The sequence below is a fragment of the Anolis sagrei genome, chromosome 1, assembly GCF_037176765.1.
Source record: "Anolis sagrei isolate rAnoSag1 chromosome 1, rAnoSag1.mat, whole genome shotgun sequence".
NCBI lineage: Eukaryota > Metazoa > Chordata > Lepidosauria > Squamata > Dactyloidae > Anolis > Anolis sagrei.
The window spans coordinates 315143487-315158824 of record NC_090021.1 but is presented as its reverse complement, the minus strand read 5'-3'; the positions used below and the strand labels follow the sequence as shown (position 1 = coordinate 315158824).

Here is a 15338-nt window from a genome sequence, read left to right as displayed (position 1 = left end):
AACCTAAACCTTTTTCCAGCACATTGAAAAGGGAGGGCCCTTCCACACAGCCCTATATCCCATAATATCAAGGCAGGAAATCCCACATTATCTGAGTGTGGACTTAGATAATCCAGTTCAAAGCAGATATTATGACATTTTCTGCCTTGATATTCTGGGATATAGGGCTATGTGGAAGGGCCCTGAATGTAGGAAACTCAGAGCCCTTCCACACAGTCCTATATCCTAAAATATCAAGCAAGGAAATCCCACATTATCTGAACGTGGACTCAGATAACCCAGTTCAAAGCAGATATTGTGTCATTTTCTGCCTTGATATTCTGGGATATAGGGCTGTGTGGAAGGGCCCGGAGATGGCACTTATTTCCTTGAACTCCCTTTCTGCAAACACTTTCTCTTTGATTTCTTGAAAATCCTACACATTTTTTATACAATATTTACAGATTCAATATCCAGAGGTTCACTTACTCCCTTTAAAAAAAAAAAATCCTCCCTGAAGTATTTGTGAGTCTTTCTTAGGGCCCATCCACACAGCCCTATATCCCAGAATATCAAGGCAGAAAATCCCATGTTAACTACTTTGAACTGGGTTATCTGAGTCTGGACTCAGATAATGTGGGTTTTTCTGCTTTAATACTCTGGAATATAGGGCTGTGTGGAAGAGCCCCTAGAATATCAAGGCAGAATAACCCTCAATATCTGCTTTGAACTAGGTTATCTGAGTCCACACTGCCATATATTCCAGTTCAAAACAGAAAATGTGGGATTTTATTCAGGTGTGTGGAAGGGGCCAAGGCCTCTATAGTATGCTTCCAGCCAAAGTATCACCAAAATATAAGTTTCACAGTTTCAGGTTTTTCTTTGTGGCCTTAGAAGATATGGAAATTGGATATGGATATGGAAATTATAATGTGGTTGGTTCTCCAAAACATCCCAAGAAATTCTTGCCTCAATAAAGCCACCATCCAGTTGCCTTGATTGATTTTCATTCAGCATCTGGCTTAGATCTAAGGCACAAACAGCTTGTCCACAATAATGCAAATAATGATGATGAAGACTAAAAAAAACGCTTAAGATCTAAATGCATTACTCATCTTTGAATGCCTGTTGAATGTTTGGAGCATTGTTCAGCAGGCTAAGAACAACAGGCCTGAAAGTGATGACCAACTGCTGGAGCCTGCTTTAGGATCCCGGGGTGTTTTTTTTTTTTTTTTGGTTTTTTTTAATCTTGTATTAAATTGTGAACTGCAAACATTCATATAGGCAGTTGGTTCATAGGCCGAAATCCAGGTAATTTTGTGAAGTACACACCAAACTATATAGGGGAACATATGTTTGAAATTCATGTATATTATACATTAAACTGAAAATTCTTTTTAAGTTCATGGAAACTCACATTAATCACCCACAAGTGCTTCTGTATGCCCTAAGGAGCTTGCTGTGTTGTAACTTAGAAAAGAATATTCAATAACATCATTTCTGTATTTTTGCAGTGTTAAAATTGTAGCCCTAAACACACAGCAAATTCTACAGAAAGAGTAGGTTTTTCTTTTAAATGTAATTGTACAAGTATCGCATTGTCAGAAACATAAGCACTCTTATTCATAATAATTCTGTAACTGTTTTATGAATAATATCTGTTTTTAATTCTTTTTACTAATTGAAAGCATACTTCCCTTGAGATGCTTTCTCATAATATAATGAGAACACTTTTGACGTTAAACAATTTTACAGTATCAGAGAAAGTCAACAGGTCTTTGGGCACAAGGCAAAAGGAACAAATATTATATTTAATGCACAAATCTAATATTTCTGTGTTGAATATAAACATTAAATTTAAAATTCAAACATACATTCTTAAGATGCTAACTATTATTTTGTTTTGCTTTGCTTCATTCTTTTTTTAAACACTTCTGTGGTGTCAGTATATGCTACCAAATCTAATGTCAGATTTATATTTTACATGGTTACATAAACAAGTTCTTATTTGGGCAAAATCTAGTACTAGTTTTGTACTGAATTTCATGGTCCACCTTCTGGACCATGACATTGTCTTTAGGACAAGTGAAGAATTTGTTGGACCTGATATTCTTGGCAGAGTGTGTCTTCCAACAAATATCAGAATAGTTGAAATCTCCCAATTGCTATTACATGTTTCCTTTCTGAATGTGGTCATCTGTTCTAGGAAGGCATCATCCAGATTCTCAGTCTGGCTTGGAAGTCTGTAATAGATCCCCACAATTACACCCCTGTTGTTTCTTTCCCTCCTTAATTTTCCCCAAATACTCTCAACCTGCCTTCCAGGAATTACGTCATGGACCTTCTCACAGGTGTAAACATCCTTAATATGCAGTGCTACTACTTCTCCTATTTCCAACTCACTCCCACTAATTAAAGTGTAGTGTGTAGTGGAGGCTCCTTCTTTGGAGGCTTTTAAACAGAGGCTGGATGGCCATCTGTTGGGGGTGCTTTGAATGTTATTTTCCTGCTTCTTAGCAGGGAGTTGAACTGGATGGCCCACAAGGTCTCTTCCAACTCTATGATTCTGTGATTCTATTAAAAGAGTTTAGTATTTTCCTTCCCATCCCTTCTCATCCCTTTCCAGCCTGGACAACATGTTGAAACAATCTGATCTTATTTGGAAGAAATGTTTAACTTGTGTGCCTTCAAGTCATGTCCTACTTATATTTATGCTATGATGGACCTATTGCAGGGTTTCGTTGGCAGGATTTATTTAGATTTGTTCGTCTGAGATGGAAATAATATGACTTGCCCAAGGCCACTCAGTGGTTTTCATGGCCAAGTGGGATTCAAACCTTGGTCTGCAGGATTGCAATCTAGTGCTCAACCCACTACACCATGCTTGTTCTGACTGTTGAGTTTTCCCCAGTTACTTATAAAAGAAAGGGTTTGTCACACCTGTAGCAAATTAAAATCCAAGTGCCTCTCCTTATATTGAATCAAGCCACGTTCTGCAGAAGAGCTTTGTATATCCTATCTTTTTGGGGGTAAAGATACAGTCTTGGATACTCTAATAGGATTTAACAGTGATGGTGCTAAAACTATAAGAAGGGTGTCTGTCTCAACAATTTTGGTCAGCAGTGTAATATTATAGTAGACCACTAGGGGAGACATAGTCATTTTATTTGGGTTAACATCTAGGTGGTAAATTGCACTTCCTCAGAGGCTTCTGGGAAAGTTATTGTTCCTCTTTAAACTTAAAATCGGGTTCTGATGATCCTAGATGAGGAGGTTGTGACCCATGAGTCAAACTCTCTCCACCCTTCATCAAAGCAAAGACTTGGTTATAGGCCAGATTCCAAATAGTGATGGGCTCAATCCTGAAGTTATGTGTCTCTTCCTGAGGTGAGTATTTTGAATTGGTATGGGTTGTTCTTATATTGAATAAGGACTCCAGCAAGGATGAGATTAGTGTCAAAACAGGCCTTCTTAGGTCCCAGACCCATCAGTCTGTTTCAGGGCGGACCAAAGATTAAGAAGACCGTCCTGTCTTCAGAACATTAGAATTTCTCGTAAGAAAAAACAATAGCTATTGGGGTAGCAAGGTTCATAAATAGACCATCTGAGACATATCAGTTCCCAATTGTTGTGCAGAATTCTGTGTTGTGATAGTGGTGATTACTTCACACACACGTAACTACTACAGTATAGCATTTGCAGCATGTCAGCCTGCAAAGGTGTTTTCAGCAGCACCTGATTTACTGATCGAAGCTGTCTTCACCCACTCTTAATCTGCCAGCTGTGACAGATTTCCCACTTTCTTTTCAGGCAGAATGGCTTATATGGGGTAGGAATGAGAGATGTTCTCATTATAGACTTTAAATAACAGGAAGAACCTGGAGTTGTTTTTGAACTAACATTGACTGCCGATTGTAAACCACTTTGAGTCGCCTTCGGGCTGAGAGGTGTGATATATAAATTTGGCAAATAAATAAATAAGTAATAAACCTTTATGTTTAGCATATTTTTTTTTTAAAAAAGACAATTCTTCTACAATCCTGGTCATAAAGATGGGACTGACCTCTCCCCAAAACATACATGTACTCTAAATATACACGAGTCGTTTTTGACGTTGTCCAACAGTGTTAAAGTAATGTGTGAGCATCCAGTATTGGAGCTGGACCCTTACAACATCAATCAAGGTGCTTTTTAGGCTGAGTGACAGCAGTATTTTGGTGCAAGGTGGTGAAGCTGATCTTGTGAACCAGTCACCCAAAGAGCTACTGAACACTTATCTCTGACAGAACACTTTTATTTACTTATGGTACTTACGGTACTTCATTTTTCTCCCACTTTTTGCCCAATAAAGGGACTCAAGGTGGCGCTTAGCAGTTATAGGGACTAGGGTTTTTAGGAACTAGTTTCTGTCATATTTATTTCTATCGCACACATAGTTGCGTGCCTTACATAAGAAGTATTTCTTGGACATACCTTCTGTGAACTCACAAGTATAGTTGTTCTGCACCTGCAAAGACTGATAAAAACTTCTCAAGCTAAGGATAGCATTTTCTGTGGGAACCCTGATCATCCGGTGCTCATGCCTCCTGAGATTCAACTTGGTTCCCTTTTATTCATAGCAAAAACAGCTTATTAGGAACTTCCAATGTCATGCTTTTTAGTTGGTTTTTGTACTTCATTGCATTCATTTTCTTCATCTCATAATAATTGTTTTCTACCATGGAGCCTGGGGGTTCACCGTCTCCAGAGAATACTGTAAGAAGTATATCACCTGCAGAGTAAAATCCTAGTCTCTGATAATCTTCACCAACCAGGCACTTAGGTAAAGTGTAGTTCATCTGAAGGCGTCTCCTTTAGAAAATGTTGTACTTTAGAGGACATTGTAAGAATGTTTGTCTTCACAAAGAAGTTGTGTTTGAAGTAGAATTTTTTATTCTAAACACGTGACAGCTGGTATCTTCCATGTTAGTGGAACATTAAAATCACTCCTAATTCCAGTCAGGACTTTAAAGAAGTAATATAGTGCGTTGAACCTTCAATCATTCCTTGGAAATTCAGATGAAAGCTTAGAATGGATTCATCAACTCACTGAAGTGGATGCCATTAGCCATCACTGTTCCAGGTCCCCTCCATCTACCGTACATGAGCTCTGCTGCTGTAACTACCACCCTCCTAGATGTCAGCATAGTAACATCCGTGTTGGAGTTCTGAAACCCAATGAGATACTAGGGATCACATTGTGATATAGATAAAGAAAAAGAAAAATAGAATAAGAAAGAAAACAGTGAGCAGAGGACAGGCATAAGAGGCCCTTCACATTACACTCCTTGCGCAATTGTTATGAATTGTAAAATTGCATCTCGTCTTCAACCAAGCTGTTAGAACTGTTTCTGGTACCAGTTTTCATTAGTCAGGTCCTTCTCAATATCACAGTTCCTATGCTGCCTCCTCTGTAGATCATCTGCTCAACTTCAGCGGAGGTAATAGCCTGGAGGACCAGTTGCCTTTTTTACTATGCCCTTAAAGATTTTGGCATCCTACTCAGAGAATAGGATTTACATTCAACATCCCCCTCGTAGAAACCATCTTTCTCATTGGACCCCTGCTTACAAATTTCCTAAGCCATTGAAAACTTAGTATCACTTCAACATAGATGCTAAAGAATGATCCTCTTGCCTGTCTCAAAACGAATAATCATTTATTTATTTATTTATTTATTTACAGTATTTATATTCCGCCCTTCTCACCCCACAGGGGACTTGGAGCAGACTACAGTGCACTTGTACATGGCAAACGTTCAATGTCATTTAGACATACAACATATATAGACAGACACAGAGTCAATTTAATATTCCAGCTTTTCCGGGTTCATGAGGGTATGCTCGATTCCGGCCACAGGAGGACCTGCCACTTCATCATCCACTTGTGACACCGATTCCTTTTGATGGAGTGCTTCCTCATTCTTCTGCATGCTGCTGGAAGGTTTTATGTCATTGTAAATTAGTTAAATTAGTCTCCCCGCATAAAGCGGTACCTAAATTTCCTACTTGACAGATGCAACTGTCTTTAGGGCTCATAGGTCAATAACAGCAAGCTAGACTATTAATGGCCGGGAGCTCACTCCGACCCGGGTTGGCTTCGAACTCATGACCTGGTCAGTAGTGATTTAATGCAGCTGGCATCTAACTAGCTGGGCCACAGCCCGGTCCTTTAATCATATTTAATAATATTTAATATTTCCCAGAGTGTCTGCACAGAGGAGCTTACCCATTGCATTTTGAATCTGCCCTCAGCACCAATTGCTGAATTATGTTGGAAGTCTTACTTGGTACCATATTGGAAGTCTGACTTGGTACCCACCGCTGCCTTCTGATCCTTGGACTTAATGTTATCGTAAAAATGAGACTCCATTTCCTTCTAATCCAGCTGTTCTTCTTTACCATGCGATGAGTCTTAATAATCTCCCATGCAGGCACATCAGCAGACTTAATATGGCTATTCAGCCTCTTGTGCATATAACCATACATACATTCTCCCCCTAAGGTATCACTCCCTGCCATTCAGCAAGTACCATCTGCTCGGTGTATCTCTTATAATTTAAGTCTCAGTCTTAAATTAGCTACCAAAAGAACTGGCACGAACAACTCAGAGAGCTGCAGTAGTGGATCTGGCACAACTACCAACATTGCTGACCTGGTCTGCATAAGCTAGCCCATTCTTTCCCTTTTCAGCATTATCTGCAAGCCCTTTTATGCAGGTTACACCAGAGTTTATGAATCTACATGCAACATACATTGTGTTATCTCAAGCTAAATTTTCAGATAATTCTAACACAGAGAATAGGGATTATTTCTATAAGTCCTCAGCTTCAGACCTCAGTATTTAACTTAAATTTGACTTAAATCAGAATATGCTGTTCTGTATGAAGGATATTCACCTTATCCCGACTAACTTAGTCATGTAGCAAAATAACTGGAGTTAAGGATAATACTTTTGCATTCTCCATGAGAGATCCTGTCCTTAAGGAGTTTTAGTCCCAGCTCATCATACTGGTTTCCCTTTCTGTGTCCCCCCTATGTCATCCATCAGCTACAGGAAATACTGTTCTCCATTCTGCTAACTTCAAGGAGAATAGAAAAATTTTGTTGGGTTCAAAGTGAAGAATCTTATTTTTTTTCCTTGAAGAACCATTCTGGATAAGCCTTTTGAAAATCTGATTTGGATTGTGTTAATCTTTGAGACCAAAACCCACAGGCTCTCTAGGCAACTAACACTGTTTGTCATCTAGAGGACCTGAAGGCCAGAACTGTTGCAAGGGTGATAACATTATGTCATCACGTATGTCTTCGCTCCTCTGCCTTAGGTCCTGAAGGCTGGATGAAGGTTGAGAATATGCCCTTAAGTCTGCTTAACATTAAGACTGATGGACCATGACCAAAAAATGGAGGCGACAGTGTATAAGATGGGAGCCATGGTCATGAATAACTTTTCTTCGTGATCCTGACAGTTTTGATAACACCAGTCTTCCTTCTGTCTATGTCATTCATCTTCAGCAAGTCATGTTCATCATCATGGACATTTTCTTCTATACAACCTTAAAGAAGAAACAGAGTGATTTGTCAAGATACCAATTTTGATAGAATAGAGCTCCACCTTGAAAATTCCTCGCTTCTGGGACACTACTCCCTTTGATGATAGGTTTTCTCACTTCCTTACCATTTGGAAGGTGATCACCACAGACAAATGGGTTCTCTACCTCTGTCTTATCAGCATCTGCATGTGACCTCTCTCTTAACCAATGAGATAACCATTTGAACTGTTAGCAGTGTGTAACCTCCTATCAGTAAAATGTTTTCCTTCTGATAATGACATCTGCCAAGAGAGCTGGTCAACTCTTCACATGACCTTCCTCATCTATAGTCCCATCCTGACAAGATTGTACTTTAACTAGATGTCACCTTTCTACTAAAGATGGTACCTCATTTCCATATTTCACTGATATTGTGCCTCCTGCTTCCTCGTCTGCAGTTCTGGAAACAGTTGGACTAGTTCAATGCTTAGAGGGCTCTAATATTTCAAGTTGACAGTACCAGTTCCTCTTGGTCTTCTCCCAGAATGTTGAAACAACTCTTGGCTAATTTAATAAAGGGGACTATATTCAGAATTCCACCTAGGCGTGCACACTAGGTGGACAGAGTTTCTGCCAAAAACACTACAATTCAGTAGCTCTAGAAAAATTCAGTTAACTCTTGCAGGTGCAGAATAAGCTGTGTATGACTTCACAGATCACTGCCCAAAGAACCATAGTTGTAGGTAAACCACGTGACTTGACCAAACTGAAAATATTATATGTCCATGCCCCTAAGATCTCAGTAAACACTTTAATATATTTTATTTCATATTAGAAAACTGGCAGGAAGACAACTGTGGGGAAACTGTCGCACTCTTATTTAGTGATGGTTAAATGGGCTATACATTATTCTTTTCTTTTCCTGACATCCATTAACCCATTCAAATCCTATTTCTGTCATTTCTCTTTATAATTTTTCTCTTTCACTTTCTAGCTTCTGATTCTTCCACATCTTCATCTCTCTCAAGAACCGAATCTCCTCTCCACCTGTTTATGTCTTCTCAGTCTCCTCACCCTCCTCATCCCAAAACTGATACCTTTGTGTGGCCCTATGCAACCAATCCCAACTGTGACCACGTTCCTGGGCCCTGCGAACCTTCACCCTGTAAACTGATTTCCTCTTTCTGATAGGCATTGCTAGTTTTTGCTTTGCTTGTGCTTCTGATAATCTCCATAACTGCTAAGCACCAATTCCATTCATACGTTGTTGAACTTGAAGGTGTTTGGTAATGAGTGCGCTTATATCTATTAGGATATATTTTGTTTCTATTCAATAAGTAATGAAGGAATATGGGAATGCCAAAAATTTAGGCTGAAATATCTGTTCCTGTAAGTCAGCATGAATAGTTTTAAGCAGCTAACTTCCCAGTTTCACCAACAGTGGAGAAGGACTCAGAAGAGGTCCACCAGGGGGCTCTGTTGCTTCCCTGACGGAATAGAGCCAATGGTGCTGGCAGAAGACTCGACTGCAGCATTGTGTTGGGTCATTGGCACCTGTTAGCTCATCAGTGCCAGAAGTCTGTTGAACTTGCATTGGTTCCCAGTGATAATTCCATTAAAAAAACAAAAACAAACCAACCAGAAACAGTAATGTGTCCAGCATTGGATGTCTGGCACCTAATCCTAAGTAGTAAAACTGTTCTCCATCTCATCAAGGATGTCTTTACATGTATACATGCAATATTTTAGGTGTGTATCATAAACTTAAAATATAAATATGATGAAAATGTTGTATTGTATAAAGGACTTACTAGGACTAGACATGGAAATGCACCAGGATAAGAAAAATTATGGTGTCTTGGCTGCCAGCTTGAAGTCTGTGTAGTTGCAGGAGAAGGTACCATTGAGTTCCCTTTTAACTTTCCTTTCAAACCTTAGGATTCAGAGGAAGAATGTAGTCCCTTTTCGAGTAATAAATAATGTTTCTGTATCTATATGTATCTGCCAGTATATAAGATATAAATAAGATGGGATATGCACTCAGGAAGCAGAAGGTTGATATAGTAAGCAAGTAAAACTTCCATCATGATGCGCCAAAATTGTCACTTTGACAAATTTGTCAACTGATTAAAAGAGAAAAACAGTATTGATTAATATTATCTTTATTCAGTTTGTGGCTAGGAAGTGGATTGTCTCCTGATATTCATGAGAAAAGAACATAATTGCTTGCACAACCTTTCTTTTAGTTGAATCTTTATGATTAAGGAAGGGAAGACCTTTTCCTTCCCACGCAGTTAACTAATTCTGAAATATGAGGACCTTTTGAAATGAGAATTAAACATAATTGGCAATAATTTTATTTTCTAGATATTTGTTTCAAGACAGAAATGATTTTATTCTTGTCCGGTTCCCACCCCCTTGTATAAATGTATTAGATCTGTTAATTTGAGCAGAGTTGTGTGATTAAATCCTTGTCTCTGGCACCGAATTAGATGACAGGTGCTAGAAAATCAGTAGCAAAGGAGTGCAAATTAATCAGGTCACAAGGTAGTTGGATCCTATTTCAGTTATTCAAAGAATAGTGTTTATGCTTTCATTTTAAGGCTCTTTGTGTTCCTGCTTGTTTGTTTAAGACTGCCTGTGGTCCTGGGTTTTCACTGTGACAGATTAAGAATATTGGGCAAGTAAGAACTGCCTATTACAAAGAAGGAGGCAAAGTTGAGTTAATAAAATTCTGGACTGTGTCGTTGCATATTGCAGATTATGTAGTATATCTGAAATAATATTCCAAATTGTCATTGCATATTGCAGATTATGTAGTATATCTGAAATAATATTCCAAATTGTCATTGCATATTGCAGATTATGTAGTATATCTGAAATAATATTCCAAATCTGTCTTTCTGTGCTAGTTTCTTATGTGCAGTGACTTGTTTTACCTGGAGAAGCATTCAAAAAGAAGACCTCTGAACAATATTTATATTAATGCATGGCTATTGTTATTATTTTCTGATGATTAGTGTGAGAATCAGCGTTGCAGGAGAAGAGAAGCATATGTCCGCAGAATCAAAGTGGAACCATTAATGAAAATCTAGGAGTTGGTTTGAGCTCTCAGAGGTTTAAGACATTATGGGCTGGCTCTTACTTTGAATAACAGTAAAGGTAAAGGTTTCCCCTTGACATTAAGTCTAGTCATGTCCAACTCTGGGTGTGGTGTTCATCTCCATTTCTAAACCAAAGAGCTGGCGTTGTCCGTAGACGCCTCCAAGGTCATGGAGTGCCATTACTTTCCCACTAAAGTGGTACCTATTGATCTACTCACATTTGCATGTTTTCGAACTGCTAGGTTGGCAGAAGCTGGGGCTAACAGCAGGAGCTCACCTCACTCCCTGGATTCGAACCACCAACTTTTTGATGAGCAAATTCAGCAGCTCAGTGGTTTAACTCACTGCATCACTGGGGGGTCCCCACTTTGAATAATAGTACGAGCAAAATAGGGCAACTGCCTCATGTAAATTTATGCTAGTGACTTTCCCCTCCCAAAAAAATTCTTGACAATTCCTTTATTCCTCAATTTGTGCCCTATTGACAGCAGTTCTTTCTGTTTTTGACTCATTGGCTCACCTTGCTATCTTTTCTGAGCAAATTGTGGTGTTGAAATAAGCTACAACAGACACTGTTCGATTGTCTTTTTTTTCCCCCAGGCATCAAAATAACTTTAGTTGCCCTGCCGATAAATGCTAATAGTTGGTGAACATTAGTGGACAATTCCCTGTTGAGTCCCCGTAGTGTAAAGCGTGCCACTATAATGTAAAATTGCTTGGTTTTAATGAAGCTATGACTCAGAGTTCCATAGGGACACATGAAAAACAGTGAAAAGTTGCAAAAATGGAAACAAAGAGGTAGGCTGCAAATTTTCAGGCTTCAATGAAAACTGCAATATTTATGTGGGATTTAAAAAAAAAAACCAGTATGTGATGATTTTGCAGGAACCTCATTTTACTCTTATTTGACCTAAAAGTTGGTTCTCTTGTAGTTTGTAACAGAATAAAGTTGTTTTTCCTCCCTGTGAGTTCATATCAGTAGAAATGGTCCAAACAGTGTCAGTGTATGTGCTCTGTGACCTGATAGATATTTAACAAACTCTAAATTCTTATTGAAAATGTGTGATTTGATTTCTGTTTGAACAACTGATTGTCTGTGAAAAGCAAGTAAACTTGCTTACAGTTTGAAGGTTATCAGAAGTATATTTGCTTTCTGTGTAATTCTCTTTTAAAGCTATTATTCTTTGTGATTTTAATTTGTGGTTTGATCTGTTATTTAAAGGCAACCCTCCAGATGCTTACTTTCATGGTTTTTTCTCCCTTTTTTCAGTTTGTAAGTAGTATTTACTATACAGGTCTATTCCTAAATTTCTAAAGATGTAGTAATAACACCCTCCCTTCACCACAGAATGTTAATGTTGTCCATTCGTCATGGAGGTTTGACAGCGTGCAAAGCAAGGCTGCTGCGCTTTCCCCATTCAAGGCACCCTGAGGCTGTAATCCTGTGAGATCTAAATGCACTCAACTCGCACTTGGATTCAGTTATGAAAGAGGCAGTATTAATTTCTGGAGGGCTGCAAATTTGGAAGCAAGCAAGAGCTAGTATTAAACATTTGTCAGTGGATTTTTTTCATCTACCAAGTCCATTCATCATATAATCAATTCCTCCCACTTAGCTGGCTTTTTATTTTTGTTTTTAGTCTTTTGGCTAAATTCTTAAGAAAATGATGGTATTATTATTATTATTATTATTATTATTATTATTATTATTTGCCAATCATCTGCATGGTTTATCTGCCATTCAGTATTCAGTAACTGATTTTGGCCTATTAGTGATGATGTTTTTATAATTACCTGAAATGGAATGCTAGCACTCCATACACCACCAGTCTTACCTAAAAAAAGAGGTTTGCATTGTTACAATTCAGAAAGTCAAATACTTGACTTTTTAAACTGAAATAAACCATTTCCTAAACTGTAGAGAAACTTTTTATAATATTGAAGATGAGGAATCTGAGTTTCAATTGCTAAGTAAGCCTCCTGTGGTTTTTATGATAGCCATGCCTCTTTTATTTAGTCCTGCAGAAGGTACTGTCTCTTCACCCCGGAGAGTGTTTTGCTTGCATGTGCTTACAGATCTCTGCATGTACCACATGTTGGTATTTTATATGTGTTGATGCCTGCTACTTTTTGTTTTTATTTTAACATGTGGAATCTGATGTGTGTTTTCATCTTGCATGGTTTTGCACAGTTCCGTTTAATTCCTTTCCTTTCCTTTGATTGACATTATTCTCATGTAATTTTGACTTAAAAACAATGTTCTGTTTTGCAGCAAGTAGAGGATGAGCCCCAAAGTATTTCTATAATATTAAGTATTGATCATTTCACCGTTCATTAGGCATCTCTAAAGAGAAACACACCTGGGAAAGTTATGACATGCTTATCCTATCAAGACATGATTATTTGTCATAAAGCATCAAGTAGAAAAACAAGACAAAATTGAGGTTGTTGCCCTTTCAGTCTTTTGCTGAAATCAGCCATTTTATCAGCTGCTCATAAATTAAAATTGCTCCCATAGCAAATACGTGCAGAAATGCTAACAAATTCATTAATCACCTTGTCACAATGACAGCCTTCCTTTGTTGGTTCTTCAAATTGTGGCGGATGCCTCTTGTTGAATTAAAGGATTATAAAATTAAGCCATTCAAACAATGCATAGCTTCATCTTAGTGAATGAAATGTCAGTGCAGTGACTTTTATTAAATTTAATAATAATTCCTGGAACAGGTACAGATGAAGTGTGAGAGAATGCCTCTACATCTACAGCAATAGCTATGAAGTGTAATAAAAAGTGAGACAGCAAATGTAGCCCAGGCAATAGCTGGTTATCTTTTTTTTCTTAGTGATTTCAGGAAGTGATTTTATCTCTATTCTAATACAGTCAACCCCTAAGATATAGTTTGTAGTAGAAAAATCTCCAGTTGGAATAGGATTATAGAAACATAAACAAGAATCACTCATCTGTAGATCACACAACCAAGTTGCCTTTGAGGTTAGGCAAAGGTCCAGAAATTTCTGCTTTGTCCCTACTGACTTCTACATATTTCTCAATTTTTCTGAGGTGGTAAATTTGCGTTGGGGATGTCATCTCAGACTGTATGTGGGAGATTACCGAGTTGAATGCTGTGTGGGATAGGTAGCGCCTTCTGCATACAAAAACTAGAATTCGAGGAGGAATTACCTTATTTTAATAAATGTATTTGTTATTCAGTTACACTTAATCATTGGGAAAACAAAAAGCCACCTGATCATTGCAAGGTCTGTCTAGGTCAATATTATCTATTGTGATTGGCACAGCTCTCCAAGGATTTAGATGGAAGTCATTTGAGTCTGCATCTGCGGACTGGGCTGATTGAAAGCCAAGATAAATTTACCTCTTTGGGGCAGAGAAGTCGTAGTTATAATCTTACGTGTCTACACATTTCGTGTCAAATGCATTTATATTTAAAATACCAAAGCAGGTTTATCCCTTACGGCAAAGTGATCTGTTTTGGACTACAGCTTCCACAAGCCCCACTTTGCGTGGCCAGTAGTTACCAATTCAGTTCTAAACACTTGGAGGACACAAGTTTCCCTACCCATGATTTACAAAATAGGACTTGAAAAGCTACATGGAATAAGAATGTGTCATATTACTTAGTGAGATTGAATAACACACATGTTTTGCTAATATATTAATATTTAACTTTCAATCAATATAAAAAATAGACAGCGGTCAATAGAAAGAGAATACTTCATGTGGGTTGCCTGCAAAACAAAGAAGTGCGCAGCCCTAAAGCTGCTTGCTGATTTTGCTGAGAAGAAACTGAGACTAAGGGACATTTCACTTCATTAGAAATGAAGTGTTCTTGGCTTTCTGAAGAATATATGAGCATATGAACACATGTTGGTTGCAGTTCACATTTTTGTTTAGATATCCTAAACACTAGCCAAAAAAAGGTTGTGAAGTTGCCCATAAACATATCATAGAACCTCTCCTTAGGTTTACTAAGGAGAGGATTTTCAGAATTTAATTGTGTTGGTCTCTAATTGTAAGCAACCATAATATGGTTTGTGAAATTAAATGCTGTGAAATAAAATTTTCCCTTTTTCAAGATGACAATGATAGGATATACATTTTTTTCATGTCAGGAGTGACTTGAGAAATTGCAAGTTACTTCTGGTGTGAGAGTTGGCCGTCTGCAAAGACGTTGCCCAGGGGATGCTTGAATGTTTTGCCATCTTCTGGGAGGCTTCTCTCATGTCCCTGTATGAGAAGCTGGAGCTGACAGATGGGAGGTCATCCCACTCCCCGGATTCGAACTGCCGACCTTCAGGTTGGCAGTTCACTCGGCACAAGGGTTTAAACCCATTGCACCACCAGGGGCTCCTAGGATATACATTGGGACGAGAACTATACATTACCTGAAGTACATATTCAGTCTTCAACTAGCCCCTATCTAATATTAAATATTTCAGTGACCACACATTTTGTGGATTGGAGGAGGAGCCAGGGCTATCTTTTTCTATTTAAGAAAGATCCTGAATATTCAACTTAGGATCTTTGGTCTGCCATTTACAAGTCTCAGGGTTATGAGTCCAGATGCACTTGAATATTAATGCCTACCTGTCTTCATTTTTTCATACATAGCAGTTTGGGCCCTTTTAATATGTTAATCCTCCCACAAAGAGACTAGTACTAAAAT

At 38.3% G+C, this 15338-nt stretch overlaps 1 protein-coding gene across 6 annotated transcripts in view; it reads left to right on the top strand.

Moving 5' to 3' along the window:
- The window catches only part of TTC7B (tetratricopeptide repeat domain 7B), a 124867-nt gene that overhangs the window by 85584 nt on the left and 23945 nt on the right, over nucleotides 1-15338 (top strand). For 2 of the 6 annotated variants that reach the window (XM_060756791.2, XM_060756782.2), the window contains 2 exons: nucleotides 8544-8714; nucleotides 11876-11926. The exons of 2 other annotated variants lie outside the window; for them this stretch is intronic. In XM_060756791.2, coding sequence (XP_060612774.2) covers nucleotides 8544-8714; nucleotides 11876-11926 — 222 coding nt within the window. The remainder of the gene's footprint in view (nucleotides 1-8543; nucleotides 8715-11875; nucleotides 11927-15338) is intronic. 2 more of the 6 variants (XM_060756751.2, XM_060756742.2) reach the window with 1 other exon arrangement.